A 15,161-nucleotide genomic window follows, 5' to 3' on the forward strand; every position below is an offset into this window, starting at 1 on the left:
AGAGAAGGAGAGAGAGAGGGGTACGGAAAGATTTGGCGGAGATAAAAGAATAGAAAGAAGAGGGGCACAGAATGGGGAAAAAGACACAGGAGGCTGAGACAAATATTACACCCAGAGCGAGGCGCCCCCTTCTTCCTTACCCTTGGGTGCAGTTCTCGTGGCAGGGGTGGCATTCATTGTTGGCGTCCGGGTACTTAAAGATGGGCCCCCTCTCTCCCATGATGCCGTTCAGGCACGCCGCCACGCAGCGCGGCCCGTCCCGGAAGTTGGCGCATTTCACGCACCTGTCCGCCTTCTGGGGAGAGAAGAGAGCGCCTCAGCATCTACGCAGCGGTTGATTGCAGAGTTTGGTTGAGCGCGCACACGAGGTCACTCCAAACACTTGGGCGCTGTGCAGACGGTGCATCAAGCCGCAGTCGCCACACCTGATAGAGGTCGGTTTGTCATGCGACGAGCCATGCTGTGCATTTGGACCAACGAGAGCTCTGCTTTGGCCTGCAGGGAGGCCCTTGCAGGCGGGCAACTAGAGCCAAATTTCGTGGGGGGCTGAAAAATATTTCGTGGGGGGCTAATTCTTCCAACCATAGACAGAGTGGCTGTAAGAAGGGGTGAACACACAACAAAAGCCTCATTTAAATGTAATGGTCTTTTAACCCCTTGGGCGCGGCCGCGATTCTGCACCTGTGCGGCAGAATCACGAGTGGGCGGGTTTATGACGGCCCCCAGCCGTCATCAGCACACAAGCCCCGTGATGCATGACGGCTGGGGGCCGTCATCAGCATCAAAGGGGTTAAAGACCTGTTAAGTACTCGGGTGCGGCTGCAATTAAATGCTCACCAGCCCCCCCCCGAAGCTGTCTCCGCCCGGGCTGACACACACGACGGGGGGGCTGAAGCCCCGTGAGCCCAATGGGTGTCTCGCGCCTGGGCCCTTGTATGGAGTAACATTGGATCCGTGCGCACTGGAGTCCGAAGCCGCCCTTAGCAGTACAGCTCCATGCACTGTGCAAGCTCTACACACGGCCTATCACCTTCGCCCACTGCCCATCAATGCTAGCTTACCACACTATGCACCAAGGCCAGTCTCACACTGCTACCAGTTCTAACACTGTACACTGCCTACCAGTGCCAGTATCCTATACTGCCAGCTGCCCACACCACCACGGCCGTAGTCTTCCACTACCATCCACTGCCAGCATCGGGCACTGCCGACTGCCCTTCAAGTGCCGACTACTTACACCATGCCTCAGGGCCAGCTTTTCATTCTGCCCACCAGTGCCAACTGTTCACAATCCTCACCAGTGAAAGCATGGCCCACCAGTGGCAACTTCTCACATTGACCGTCAGTGCCAGCTTCGCACTCTGCCTCCTGACATTGTGCCCAGTGCTATCTCTTCACACTGCCCACCTGTGCTAGCGCCTCACACTGTGCACCAGTGCCATTTTCTCTCACTGCCCAATGGTGCTATCTTCTCACACTGTTCGCCAGTACCATGTCCTCACACTATGTCCTATGATGCATACCCCTTCGGGGGTCTAGTCTGGCGCTTTATAAGAATATAAAATAAATAAATAAAGCTCTTCACACTACAAGGGAAAATATGGGTGGCATATTTTTAAAACTTCATACATACCGAGCCATTGCAAGTCAGGCCACCATCCATTGCCTGGCACTGCGGATGGCACGGGAGGCACCGGTTTTCGTGGGTGTACTCCCGAAACTCCCTGCCGAGAAAAACAAGAGGGTGCAAAAATAGACTGGTCAGCCCTTGCACATCATTTGTTGAGCGCGCTCATTATAGGCGGATCAGAGGGAGGCGCATGGCATGCACAAGTATTGGCATGGTGGCAGCTTCAACATCGCCCAAATATACACAAAATGAGGATGGAGCAGTGAGGTCACTTCAGACCCCAGAAACATAAAGCTGTAGCAAATGGACATCCGGTTCCCCAACCTCTGCTCTCCTGTTACCACTAGAGTAAGCATCTGGCATGGAGGCAAATTCTGGCCAGTGTCTATAAACATTCAGGACAAAGGTGCAAAATTCAGATTAAAAAAAAGTCAATTTTATGGACATATTAGAGTAGGTCAAGCAATAATAGAAAAGTAAGTAAATATACATTTAATACAAGTACAAGTCAATGTAGGTTTATGTTCATTGGTGTATATAATACATATGTATAATAGCAGTATTGAGAAAACAGTCACATGTAACTGGGTTTATTTAAAGATGAAAAATCTATCAAACATAGGTAAATAAAGCAAGATTCGGCAGCCAACGTACAGGGCAGTTTTCACACAATTCTGGCCTTTACCATGAATGATAGCCTCTGTAACAGTGTCCTTCTGATAGTACTGCTGCTACTAAAGGCATAGGGAGCAAAATGTTGAGTAAGTAGTTAGATCAAATAAAAGGTAGATAAGAGTTGTTTCTGACAAAACTAGTGTAGGGTTTCACCCAACCTCCCCTCAATGTTCTGGCTCTACTTCTGCATACGTCAGCCTAGACTTAGTCTCAGTGGTAGCTTCGAGATCTTGTATAAGCACTGGAAAAGCTCACAGGTTTGATGTCCACACTTGGATCAACAACAAAGCAATACAAAGTCTGCTGCAGTGCAAAGCAATTCAAATAAGATTACTTTGATTATAGTGTGCATGGTTAAGATAAAGAATTAAGGGCCTGATTTAGAGTTTGGTGGGCGGAGTTCAGTCCATCAGGGTGGCACACCAAATTACCTCCTCCACCCTGATGGACTACCGCCTGCAAAATTTAGGGATGACTGCCAGCCCAGTGGTCATCAGAGCGCATTGAAGGGAACTGGTGTCATGGTGGTTCCTTTTTTTGTGGCATAAAAGCGCCGCTGGGTTTGATGACCATTTACCTAATTTTATTTTACAAAATCAAACTCCCAAATCAGGAGTTTGTTTGTTTTTGAAAAAAAAAAAAAAATGAATGACTACAACACCCTAATCTATCCATAATCCAAGCATCCACCGACCAATCCATCTTTGGATCTGCCAAAATCCATCCGTTTGCCTATGCACCCACCCATCAGTCCATCCATCCATCTATTAATCCTTCCACCAACCATGATCCATTCATTTACATATATCCTTTCCTGTATCCACCCAAGCACCTGTGTCTCCGTCCATCCATCCCTCCGTCTGTCCATCCATCCACGCAAGCAAGTGCATTCATTCATTCATCTACCCATCCACTCACCAAGATCCATCTATTCATCCATTCAAATCTGTGCAACCATCCGTTCAGGCATCCTCCCACTCAGGAGTGACCAGAAGGCACGGAATACGAAGGCCCACCGATGTTAGGAATGCAGGAGAGTTGACGGTGCCCTTGTAGTTGCAGCTGTATGGACCAGGGGACACCGAGGAAGACCAGGAGCCTTTCACGAGTTGTCCCATGTCGGGTGCTGAGACCCAAGGGGTCAGTGTCTGGCAGGGGTACCAACAAGTCTTGGCAGCGTCAAGACACGTAGTTGTTGAAAAAGGTGCAGTGTCGGGACCAGCACGGTCCAAGTGACTCACCACAAGCAGGTAAGTCAGAGCAGGCCCAAGCAAGCAGGGGAACCCACTGGAATCAAAGAAGACCTTCAAGCGGACCCACAGGCCATAGGCAAAGGAGTCACATGACGACCTTGAGCAGCTCACCAAAGGATGAAGGCCCACGGTGCAAGGGATGCAGTGCAGGCAAAGATCTTGGCTGCAGGTGTTGCTTGCGGCTGGAGCTTCTTGGAGGCCGAAGATTTCAGGAGAGGAGAGTCAACAACACTTGGCAACGGCAAGTCAAAGCGGTGCACAGGGGTACTGCTCCAGCGGTTCCGACAAGGGATATTGGCTTCCAACTTGCTAGGAAGACAGTACAGGCCTCGTGGGAGTTGCAGAACCACCACCTGTATTGCTGGACCTTTCGGAGTCTGTAGGAACTCTTGAACAGCAGACCGGTCAGCTTCGTTGTGGTGCCTGCAGATGCAGGGAAGTGACTCCTTCACTCCAAGGGAGATTTTTTTGGGTGTCTTGGATGTACACAGGCCTTGTGAAGAACCTCTATGGAGCACAGGCACAAATGTTGCAGGAGACTTGCAGGTCGACGAGACCAGGAGCAGCAGCAGTCTTCTCCATTGCAGTCTCGGTTCCCCAAAGCGAAGTCCAGCGATTTCCAGAGTACCCGGATGGTCAAAGTTGAAGTGGTGTTGGATCTGGATCTTGTCCCACGACGAATCTAAGGAACCACACACAGGTAAGCTCCTAAGTACCCCAAGGAGAGGGTTGGAACAATTCAGGGGTCCCTTCCAGAAGAGGTGCTGGACAGTGGGAGGATACTCACATGCCCTTTGTCCAGTTTTGCACCTGAGCGGGAGCCAACAGTTCCCTCAACTGGTTTGGACTGGAGTATGCAAGGAGGGCATCAAATGTGCCCTTCAAGCAGTCTGAGTGGCGGTGGCAAGCGTCCTGCCCTGTCCCAATACACTAAGTCCTGTCTCAGAGGTGGTCCCACCTCCCCGTGACAGGATTCCTATTGTTTTGCCTTCCTCTGCTCGAGCTTGGCTCAGCAGCAGGAGGGCAGAATCGTGTCTCTGGTCAGCAGCAGCCATAGTTTGTTGTCTGGGTCTAGAAGACTGGTATTGGGAGCACTGAGGGCTTACCAGAGGAACTTTATAGTGCGTGGAATCATACCTCCCACACCGTTTACTGCTTTCCTCACCCAAGCATGGGGGAATGATTTAGCAGCACTGATTCCTGTACGGCGAAGAGTCTTCCTCGTACCTGGCTAACCTGAGATGAGAGGAGCTGTGGTACCAGTCTGACCACCGGTCTCTAAATTACCCAGCCTGTCCGTCATTTTAGCCTGAGGTCTGTTGTCCATTATTCATCTGACCACGGGCAGCGTTTGTCTGTAATTTCAGCACTATGAGTTTTACAGTTTTCTGGCACATTATGCAGCTGGCAGCCATGTGATGTAATTTTGACCAACTTCAGAAGAGATATCAGTGCAGTGTCAAAGGACATGGAGCACCGGATGGAACTGAGTGATATTTTTAACTGAACACAATAATACTGTAGGACAGTTGAAAATCTCTAGCTTGCTGCTTATCTTGCTTTTGGTTTTCCAAAATATTATCTTTCTCATTTCTCTTCTCTCAAATAATTTGCCACAAAGATTTTTAATAACATAGGTTTTCAATTAACTTGGGCATCTTGAGGTTTCTATTTTTTTTGGTTGAGGTGGATAGGGGTAGGGATTGATGAATGAGCAAATGACTGAATAGGTGACTGATAAGATGGATGGACAGAGAGTGTGACCATAAACAGTGACTTGTAGTATTTCACTACTTGTTGGCACATGACATTGGAGCTTAAAAACACCTGGGCAGTGTGGGCTGTGAGAACTCATTTCCTGTGAACAAGGCGTTACTGCTGAAACTCGTCAGGTTAAAATGGATATTATTTTGCAGCAGCCTGTGTGTTTATCAGTGATTAAATGCTGTTGGATTTCAGTTCTGGGCTTTAGCACCTTTTGTCTCGTCGAATTGTACCACGGAATCCTCTGTCCCCGTTTGGCACGGCCGCCCTGCAGGGTTGGTGCCCCCGATGCTGGAGACTTTGTTTGGAATTATTTGTTGGGGGGCATGGCCCACTTGTCAAACTGTGGATATCTTAGAAGCTAACTCTCTGGCCGTGTTCAAAACAACTGCTGAAAGCATGGCCATCTGCCTTAGTCACTGGGACTTCTCTGATTTCTGTTAGGAATTGGGTGGCTTTCCGTTAGCGCTTTGACACATCGTGCGCTCTATAAGTTATAATAATAAAACATAGCGCTATCCCTGGAATGGCTGTATCTGCTCACTCACCCCACAGACAGGCAACAGAGACTGATGGATAACTTTGAAATGGGCCAGTAACTGGACATATCCTTTGATAAGAGTGAATATTTTTTTAACAAAGTGCTTCACAACCGGGTTTTTTTTTAAGTGGAGGCAGGCACTATTTTAGTTTGAAGAGAATTATTCGGCTCTTCCTGGAGTTTCATCTCAACGTGAAGAAGATAGACAAGTTGTTTTAAGGATACCTACTTTCAGGGGGACCTAGTGGTGTTTTCAGTGAGATTAGTCTTCCTGGTAATTGCAAATTTGTGATGTAAAAAGTGAATTTCTTGAGTTTTATTTGATCCGAGTTCTGTCATCTCATGCCGAGGTGTGCAGGGCTGTTCTGTTTGCATCTCTTATTAGATATTGTTTTTGCTGTAAAATATGAAGTTATAGCGCTTTCCTTCTCTTCTTTGATCTGTACTTGTACGGGTATGAGTGTATTGATAATTATATTGTTCAGACATTGCCACAGTGTTCAGGTGATGGAGCAAGGACTCGTATAAAAGAGACTTGCTTGGACGCAATCCTCTCATATAACCCCGTAACGAAGTATTAACAATGTATTTTGTTACTAATATGCACCACATTTCATATATTTCTAGATAGAGGAAGCTTTCCTATGTGTTTTACTAACAAGTAACATGAGTGAGACTTAAAATGTCTGCTAACGTGAGAAACTGTATTGCACATGCATCAACTGCATCTACGCAGAATGACGTCTTTACGCTTGGAGGGAAATTTCTGCTTCTGCGCAATAGCATCTAAAATGGCTGCTCAGAAACTCACGTGCTAAGAATCTGCTTTGCTGGAACTAAAGTGAGTTGTATACTAAATGCTAATGCATGAAGAGTCTTTATAAGTAAATGAGATTAGAGTAGAAATAGGTGGTATACAGTGAAATCATTTTAAAATGAAATGAATATCCTTTCTTTTGACCTCTCTATTAGTTCGTATTTGGGCCTCTGAACAATGCTAAAGTCTGCCACCCACGTGGTTCCTCCCACATCCGCAAAGATGACAAGTCCGAAACAGTGTTGACAAGTCTTGAAACTCGTCCAAGGACGGTCTTAGTACATGTCCTGGGAACCAGCTGAACATCCTGAAGATTCAATGAACAACTGTAAAATGTATACGTTGTTGTTGATAAAGTTTGAAAAAATACAGGTGGGAAATAAAGCATAAAGAAAAATTATCAAAACTTAGCATGGTGTGATGATCATCCCCTTAGCATTTCCAATCAGAAGTAGGGGTTTCCTAAAGTTGAAACATTTAGGGGCTGGTACATGCCATTAGGAAAGTATAATTGAGGTAGTTTAGTTAGAGCAGTTCCGCAGTCACAGCAAGAACGTTGAGAGACCGAGATGCTGTCCGAGTGCTGTTCGAATACCTGAAGAAGCAGACTTAGAATTTTAAAGATAAATAATTAGAAGAAGATCAAGGAAGACTCGAGGAGGTGATAGAATTAGAAGAAGATCGCGGAAGAATCGAGGAGGTAATAGAATTAGAAGATAGTGTAGGACTAAAGTTCAAACGGTAATATGAACACTGTAAGAATACTACGAGGGGAAGTGTTTTCTGGACATCATTGTTTAGGTCTGGCTAGAGACAACATTAGGTATGCCATTTTTTATTTCAGGGTTCTCCAATGTCGGTCCTGGAGGGCCTGATCTATGCCAGATTTTTAAGATAACTACATTTTTCTAAATGTGTAAATGCACAAAATCTGTTGTGGATCCGGCCCTTCAGGATCAACATTAGAGAACCCTGGTTTATTTGATAGAAAAACATGAAGAAAACAGTGTGCCAAATGGCATGAACTGAAGTGGGAACCTTGTGATTAGGAAATCTATGATGCTCTTGGAAACAGCCTCTACTTAGGCAGTGTTTCTGTAGAACATCCAAATGCAGTCAACAGGCATATTCCCTCATACATCTTAAGTGAAAAAGTATTCAATATTTGTACAAGAGATATATTTAATTTTGCTTTATTTTCCAAAGCCACTGTTAACGTGTCCCCCACATTTGCCAAGCTAAAGTGGAGGTTATTCATTTTCCTACCTTGCCGCCAGGTCCTGGAACGTCCTATCCCTCCACCTGCAAACGTCACCCTCACTCATGAACTTCAAAAAGCGACTCAATACCTAGCTCTTCGATTGAGATCAGTGAGAGCTAAACATGTGGATACCATCCAGGGTGAATAGCCACACGATACAAGTACTCACTGATTGATTCACATCAAAATTATTACGCGCTAACATATTCAAACCAGAATTATTGGCTTTCAAAGTCCTTGTTTACTGTGATTGTAACTAGATTTATGCCATTCTGTCTAATTCGCAGGAAGCTGGCTTCGACAGGAGACAGAAAGGTTTGAACACATGCTGTTATTTGCAGACTTCGCCCAGAAGGGATTCCGCTGAGAGCTCTTACCCCTCGTATAGGTTGCAGGTAGCCACGCAGGTTCCTTCACGACTGTAGTTCCTGCAGGACACACACTGATCTTGGTCAGGGCCCCAGCAGCCCTCAGTAGAGCACAAAGGGTGACAGATATGACCTGCAGCCACTGTGGGGGTCAAAGAAACAGGGTTCAAAGGTCAGAACTGCAACTAGAGAAAATCGTAACATGCAAGAAGTATGAGATTAAGTACAGAGAAAAGACTGGGAATATGTAGGTCCAGGAGGGCTGGATCTGTGCTAGATTTTTTTAAATCACCACTACATTCCAATTCGTTTCACTGTATGTAAATGTATCTCATGTGGATATCCTGACAACCTGACCTTCTGGGACCGAAAGGAAGAGGCTTTGAATGAAGTTATGGACAAAAAGACACTATACAGAGATACAATAAAGAGGCACCCTAGAGATGCTTGTCAGACATAGAAAACAGACACTGAGGACAGATTGAGACCCACAGCAACACTAGGTGGAGGGAGACAGAGAAATTGAAGAGATGCCACTTGACAGGCCACGTAGAAAGACACCTAAACAGAAGGTGCCCTGATGACCCAGTGAAGATTAAGCTGGAGGCTTGCAAATCCATAGAGCCCACAGAATAAAATAAAATAATACATTCTAAAGGAAGGGTAGCATGACATGACCAGAGAAGGGGACAGAGAAGAGACAGACACACAGCGAGGCCTAGGGTCCAGCTGAGGCAGGCTGAGACTCCTCACCGCACTCCTTCTCAGGCCGATTGTTCTTGATGTCAGTGCCTTGTTTTCGGTCACGGAAGATGGCGCTCCATCTCACGGTGTGGTAGAAACACAACTGCCCGTTGTCTGTGATGTACACCTTGCCTGCACTGATTTCCCGCAAGGACCGGAAGCCGAGTGATGTCATGTTCTTGTTCTTCATCACCAGCAGGGAAAAACCGCGGCTGCAATGCAATGGTGGAGGTTACCCTTGGCCTACAAATGCGACATCACTCCCCCAGATCTAGGATGACCAGACGTCCCAGATTTCCCCCCGACAGTCGCTGTTTTTTACTGTCCGTCCCAGTTTCCCAACACCCTGACCACAATTATATCAAAAACATCCTTTACAATGCAACTTTTACAACGCACTACCATTACGACGCAACTTTTACAATGCAAGTCATTACAACGAATTGCGCTGGAGGGCGCTCTAGGATAGGGAATACTTTAATTACTATCCAACAACTTCCCTACTATCCACGGGGACTGGAGTTGGAATAGTAAATTAAACTATTCACTATCCAGCGCCCCCAACGCAAGTCGTTGTAACGATTTGCGTTGTAAAACCTGCGTCGTAATGGCATGCGTTGTAAAAGCATGCGTTGTAACGTCATACATCCTGATAAAATGCATGTTGTGGAATTGTAGGGAGATTCATGTGACTGCCGTGACCACTACAAATAAAATATTGCCGATGCTTACTTCTTCAAAGGACTCTTTCTCGTATGAAGCGAGGTGGGACATCAGGTGTCACTCTGACAGGTTAATTCATAATTTAATTTATAAGGTTAGCTGCTGCTCTTCCTCACTCTCCGCAAGCTTGACACGCAGCACAATCCTTATGCCTTTTTATGAAAGCATTACAAATATGTTACTGTTTTGTTGCATGCAAAGCAAGCGTCACATTTCTGGAGAGATGACAGGGCAGGCCACAGTGCTGTAAGTGGGATGGAAAAGGTGGGGTCTCAAAAGGGGCACAGCCATGAAACATAACTAGACATCCCTTAAAGGGGCGTCGCCTCTGTAGAAGGACCTGACCTAGTAGAGGGGACTAGAATTCTATTTTGCACAAATACATAAACAAACACTTCTTTCTCAAAATCGTAAGCAACAACATATTTAAATGTATGCAGAAACATTTTTCTGTGCCATTGGAATGGTAAGTCTGAAAAGGTTTTTTTAGGGAAACTACTGTTATTTTTAAACAACTGAACACAATGTATGAGCTAGTTACTACAGACTGCCTATTTTCATACTCTAGATACAAAAGCCTAATGGATATTGTTTGAGTTACTTTTATTTATCAGTGAATAGAGTAGACGTTCGGTGGTTTGAAAACATTATGCAGAGCTAAGATGCCTGACAGACATCCTAAAGATTATATTTCAATCTGAAAGTCTTGTCAGCCATGGGAAGGTGAGATAGCACTATTACAGAATGAAGGGCTGAAAAGCTCCACAAGGGGCAAGCAGCAATGACAATGAACCTTATCGTTACGGGGTGGTGGAGCCTATCTGCACTTTCCTCTACACCTGTTCCTGGCTGATGAGGTGGGACTCGATCCCCCAGCTTTGTTTGCGGCAATGGCGCGGAAGGCGTGGCCAGTCCTCCCGGCTCCATAAACACTTCTGGGTACTCCCGCAGCGCAGGACGCTTATTGTTACGGGATGGGGGAGCCAGCCTGTACTTTCCTCCACACCTGTTCCTGGCTGCTGGGGTGGAACTCGGTCGCCCAGCGATTTTAGTGGCAATGGCGTGGGAGGCGTGGCCAGTCCTCCCGAAGCCATAAACACTGGACACAGGACACAGGACGTGTGCGGGTAGGCCAGGGCCAAGCCCGGGCAAAGCCTTCTACAGAGACATCTATTACACTTAAGAGGACCACCATAAATAACTTTCTTGCCCGAGCCGTGGGAGACCTATCCAAAGAAATCGACCTAGCTGAGTGGCGCATGTCCCTTAGTACAACTAGCCAAAATGGGGGAACTGAATGCATAACATTTATCAAAGAGAAGTCTGGCCCAGGTAAATATCAAGATCCCCATAGCTCAGGATGCACTAATGGGTCCGTGAACTCTACAGCTTGCCAACTGCCTACTGTGTTAGCTCTGATTTTCCCACCCCAGGACTTAACAGGCACAGCTAAAGCTGCAATTATTGTTCAAACTACTGTTCGCCTACCAGCAGCTAAAAGTAAAAGAAAGACAATGAATGAAATTCTTGTCATTTTGAGCTCCCCAAATATACCTTTGCTACAAGGAGTAACTGATAATAACAGTAACCCCATGGACAAATCAGCATGGACCCCATTTTGGGAGAAGCTAACAACTGTCTTCAATGGCTTATTAATGTCCCCCTGCTGAAGCCAGGAGCTAGGGAAACCACAGAATTTTTAAAGAACAAGGTTGTCCACTGCCTTAGCGCTAAGCACTTATTTTTGCCTGTTAGAGCACAAGGAATCCTGTTTACAAGGACAGTAGGGTGGATTGGGCCGCTGGAAAACAAACTTTGATGGGGACTGTGCAGTTATTAATTTCAGGAATCCTAGAGTTGCTAGAGGTATTCACACAAAGGTGAGGGAACGTACCCTGGTTACCCAAGATATAGGCATATTCCCATTGGGTTTATTTTATCGACATCTACCAAGTACAGGTCAATGTCTTAATGATACATCGGACCTGCAAGCACTAAGGGTGACCCCAAGACCATATCTGCCATATTGCTCCAAGTTCACAGTGCCAAATAGATGCCAGGCACTAAGTACTTTGGATGGTAACAAATGACTCAGTCCTGATCAAAGCCATGCCAGGGACTCCAGAACCTATTGGGGAAGAGACCTTATAACTGTTCAGGCAAGTCAACTATCCCTTAACCCGTTCGGTGCGTCGGACGGCCCCCGGCCATCCAACGTCACAGTGGGCATGTGCGGAGGACGGCCAGGCGCCGTCCGAAACCGCCCACTCATTAAATCACCTGCACCGCGGCAGAATTTGCGCCGCGGACAACGGGTTAAAGATCATAAATCTAACCCTGAGACACACCCAGTTTGTAGGCTGGCGGTAGCCAAGCCCGCCATGGCGACTGGCAATGATAATTCTAGTACCTGTAATATACCCATTCATGCACCAAGTACGGCCCCTGTATGCCAGCCCTTTGAGGGAGGGTTTACGCTTGCAACATGGAACGTGAATGGGATATTGAATAAGATAGGGAATGCTGACTGGAGGGTGGCTTCAGCCCTTGACCACAGCCTTGAAACCTTTCTAGCTCCTATTAATATGGACTATGTACTAGTGTGGACAGGAGACTTTAACAGTCAGACATGTGCAGTATCCACCACCCAGGCATGTGGCCATATTTACCAGGATGGGGAGGGAATTGACCATTTTGGCCACAACAAGTATGGGCAATCACTAAACCTGATCAAATATGATCTCCAATTACTTCGAGGTTGCTGCTTCCCCAGTGGGGAAACAGTCCCAACCTTCACTCAGAGAAATGTATTTTCTACTATAGATCACGTGCCGTTATCTGTTTCCGCCATTGATATGTGTGGTAATCTTAGTGTAGTACCCTCAATTCTAAGTGACCACAACCTAGTTACACTACCGTTCTTCTTTTGGGGCCAAAGACAGGCCTCATTCGAAATGATAAATTAGTATCAAGCCTATTAGGAAAAACGGCATAAGAATCAAATGGACAGGTGTTGATCCCCGCACAATTGTGGAGAAAATAGTAAGGTCTAATTATAAGGAAATAACTTTCTGTCTTCAGGACGAAATTGACAAAAATATAATGATTGAACATGTTAGTCATATTGTAATCTCCATTAAATAATTTTTAACTAAGTACCCAAATACATCAGGGAACAATAGAAGGGGATGGTTTGATAGTGCTTCTACCAAAGCACTACAGTCACTCAAATATGCCCTGTCTAATTGCCTACTGGATATTTTCATTATCAAATCCCTTCGGAGCAAGTATAAATTAGCTATAGCAGCTAGGAAAAAGATACTTCAGGTGGAAGCTTGGGTAAACCTGGCCATTTCTGTAAAAACCAGGAATACCAAACTTTTTTGGGATACAGTAATTGCTCCCTTTTTAAAGAACGATGATATATCCCTGAGTTCTGCTCTTTTGTTCCCTGTGATAGATGGGTGACTCATTTCTCCGGAATGTTTAGTAATAGTGGTGAGATGCTGACAGGGCCTTACTGGGAGCCATTGTGTGAGGGGGTACGTCTCGCCCTGAACATCACTAATGAAGAAGTCCATTGGGCTATACAGGATAGTGCCAGAGGCCGAGCCCCAGGCCCTGATGGGGTCCCAGTCGATGTTTTTAACCCCTTCCATGCTGATGACGGCCCCCGGCCGTCATGCACTATGGTGGGCGGGTGCTGATGATGGCTGGGGCCCGTCATGAACCCGCCCACTCATTAAAAGCGCTGCACAGGAGCAGAATCGCGGCCGCGCCCAAGGGGTCAAATCTGCCCTTGAATTATGGGGACCTATTCTGACCAGGGCATTTAATTCAGCTGTAACAGATACAATTCCACCCTCTAGGGGGGAATCCATCATTGTACCCATATATAAAAAAGGTGATAAAACAGATTAAAAAAAACTATCGCCCTATGTCTCTCCTAGACACCTCCTTGAAAGTAAAGAGTAGGTTCTTGCTACTATGGCTGGGGGAATGGGCGCAAGAGCATTCTATCTTATCCCCGGTGCAATTTGGGTTCAGAAAAGGGCTCGGGACTATCAAGCAATGTATTAATTTAAAGCTACTTATTGGCAAATATGCTAGGGCTAAGGCAGGTGCACTATATCTATGCTTTGCCGATCTAAGTAGCGAATTCGATCTGGTCGAGCATAATCTACTCTGGCCGACCCTGATTTTCATGGGAGCACCTAGGCTGATTGTTGGATTTCTCTCTCGTCTGTACGAGAACTTAACCAACCAAGTCCGTTTTGGCCCTCAGGGGAAATGTTCAACTAAATTTAAAATTGGCGAGGTATACAACAGGATTGTGTGTTAGTGCCAATATTATTTTCTCTTTTTATTAATGGGGTAGATAACCGCTTACAGATGATTCAGGCTGATGCCCCTCGGTGGCTGGCCACCTAATACCTGTATTGTTATATGCGGACGTCGCAGTATTATTGGTGCAGACCGCAGTGGGCCTTCAGAGATTGATGAATGCTTTTGCTGGGTTCATGACGCAAAAGAAAATGGTAATTAACAAATCTAAAACATTTACCATGGTCTGTGGGCCAAAACATAAACCCTGCAATTCGTTCTTTATTGATAATATCCCAATTAGTCCAGTGACCTCTTTTTCTATGTGGGTATTTTATTTAAGGGTAGCGGCTCATGGTCACAACATGTTTTTAACACCAGAGCTAAAATGAGTAGTGCATCCCAAGGGATTTCTAAATTTTCTTCAAAATTAGGGAACCAACCAATTAATGAAATGGTAGCATGGCCTTACAAATAGAAGAAAACTGCTTTTTAAACCGTCTATTATATTTACCTTCCTCCTGCTTCAAACACTATTGTACACCATGAGGTGGGACTAAAGATTTTATAGGATCTTTTATTTGTTAGACCGTTGTTATTGTGTGCTTCACTATGGGGCAAGGAAGAAACTGCTTTTACAAGATCAATTATTTTAGATTGCCTAACCCTGAATGATGTATTAAGCATTCCCTGGCTACTGTACATTAATTTCTCCCTCGTAAGGCTGTATAGGACATGTATCTGGTCAGATCCCACAAAAGTATTGTCACTTACAAAGAAAAGTATTAAAGAAACTTTTCTCCAGCATTGACTGGACTGTCGATCGATGGATGAGCAGAATAAATCAATGGTCACCTTGTATAAATCCCTGAATTTGGAGGAAACATTTAACTATCATATATGACTAAGGCGCAGCATAGTCTTGTGTTAACAAGAATGAGATGCGGTATTGTGCACCATCTAGTTGGCGTCCCAACCATGAAGCTCCGCCCACCTGATATGGTTTTATGCCCCTGTGACAACCGAAGCAAAGAAAGCACATTGCACTTTCTATTGTTTTGT

The 15,161-nt window shown here is 45.7% G+C and overlaps 1 protein-coding gene across 2 annotated transcripts in view; it reads right to left on the reverse strand.

The window, feature by feature from the left end:
• Window positions 1-15,161, reverse strand: part of ERBB3 (erb-b2 receptor tyrosine kinase 3) — a 222,027-nt gene that overhangs the window by 30,163 nt on the left and 176,703 nt on the right. For both annotated transcript variants that reach the window (XM_078686285.1, XM_078686283.1), the window contains exons 12-15: window positions 9,063-9,265; window positions 8,319-8,451; window positions 1,634-1,724; window positions 141-295 (exon numbers count right to left, since the gene is read on the reverse strand). In XM_078686285.1, the coding sequence (XP_078542411.1) occupies window positions 141-295; window positions 1,634-1,724; window positions 8,319-8,451; window positions 9,063-9,265 (582 nt within the window). The remainder of the gene's footprint in view (window positions 1-140; window positions 296-1,633; window positions 1,725-8,318; window positions 8,452-9,062; window positions 9,266-15,161) is intronic.

This window comes from Lissotriton helveticus, chromosome 1_1 (assembly GCF_964261635.1).
Source record: "Lissotriton helveticus chromosome 1_1, aLisHel1.1, whole genome shotgun sequence".
NCBI classification, from domain to species: domain Eukaryota; kingdom Metazoa; phylum Chordata; class Amphibia; order Caudata; family Salamandridae; genus Lissotriton; species Lissotriton helveticus.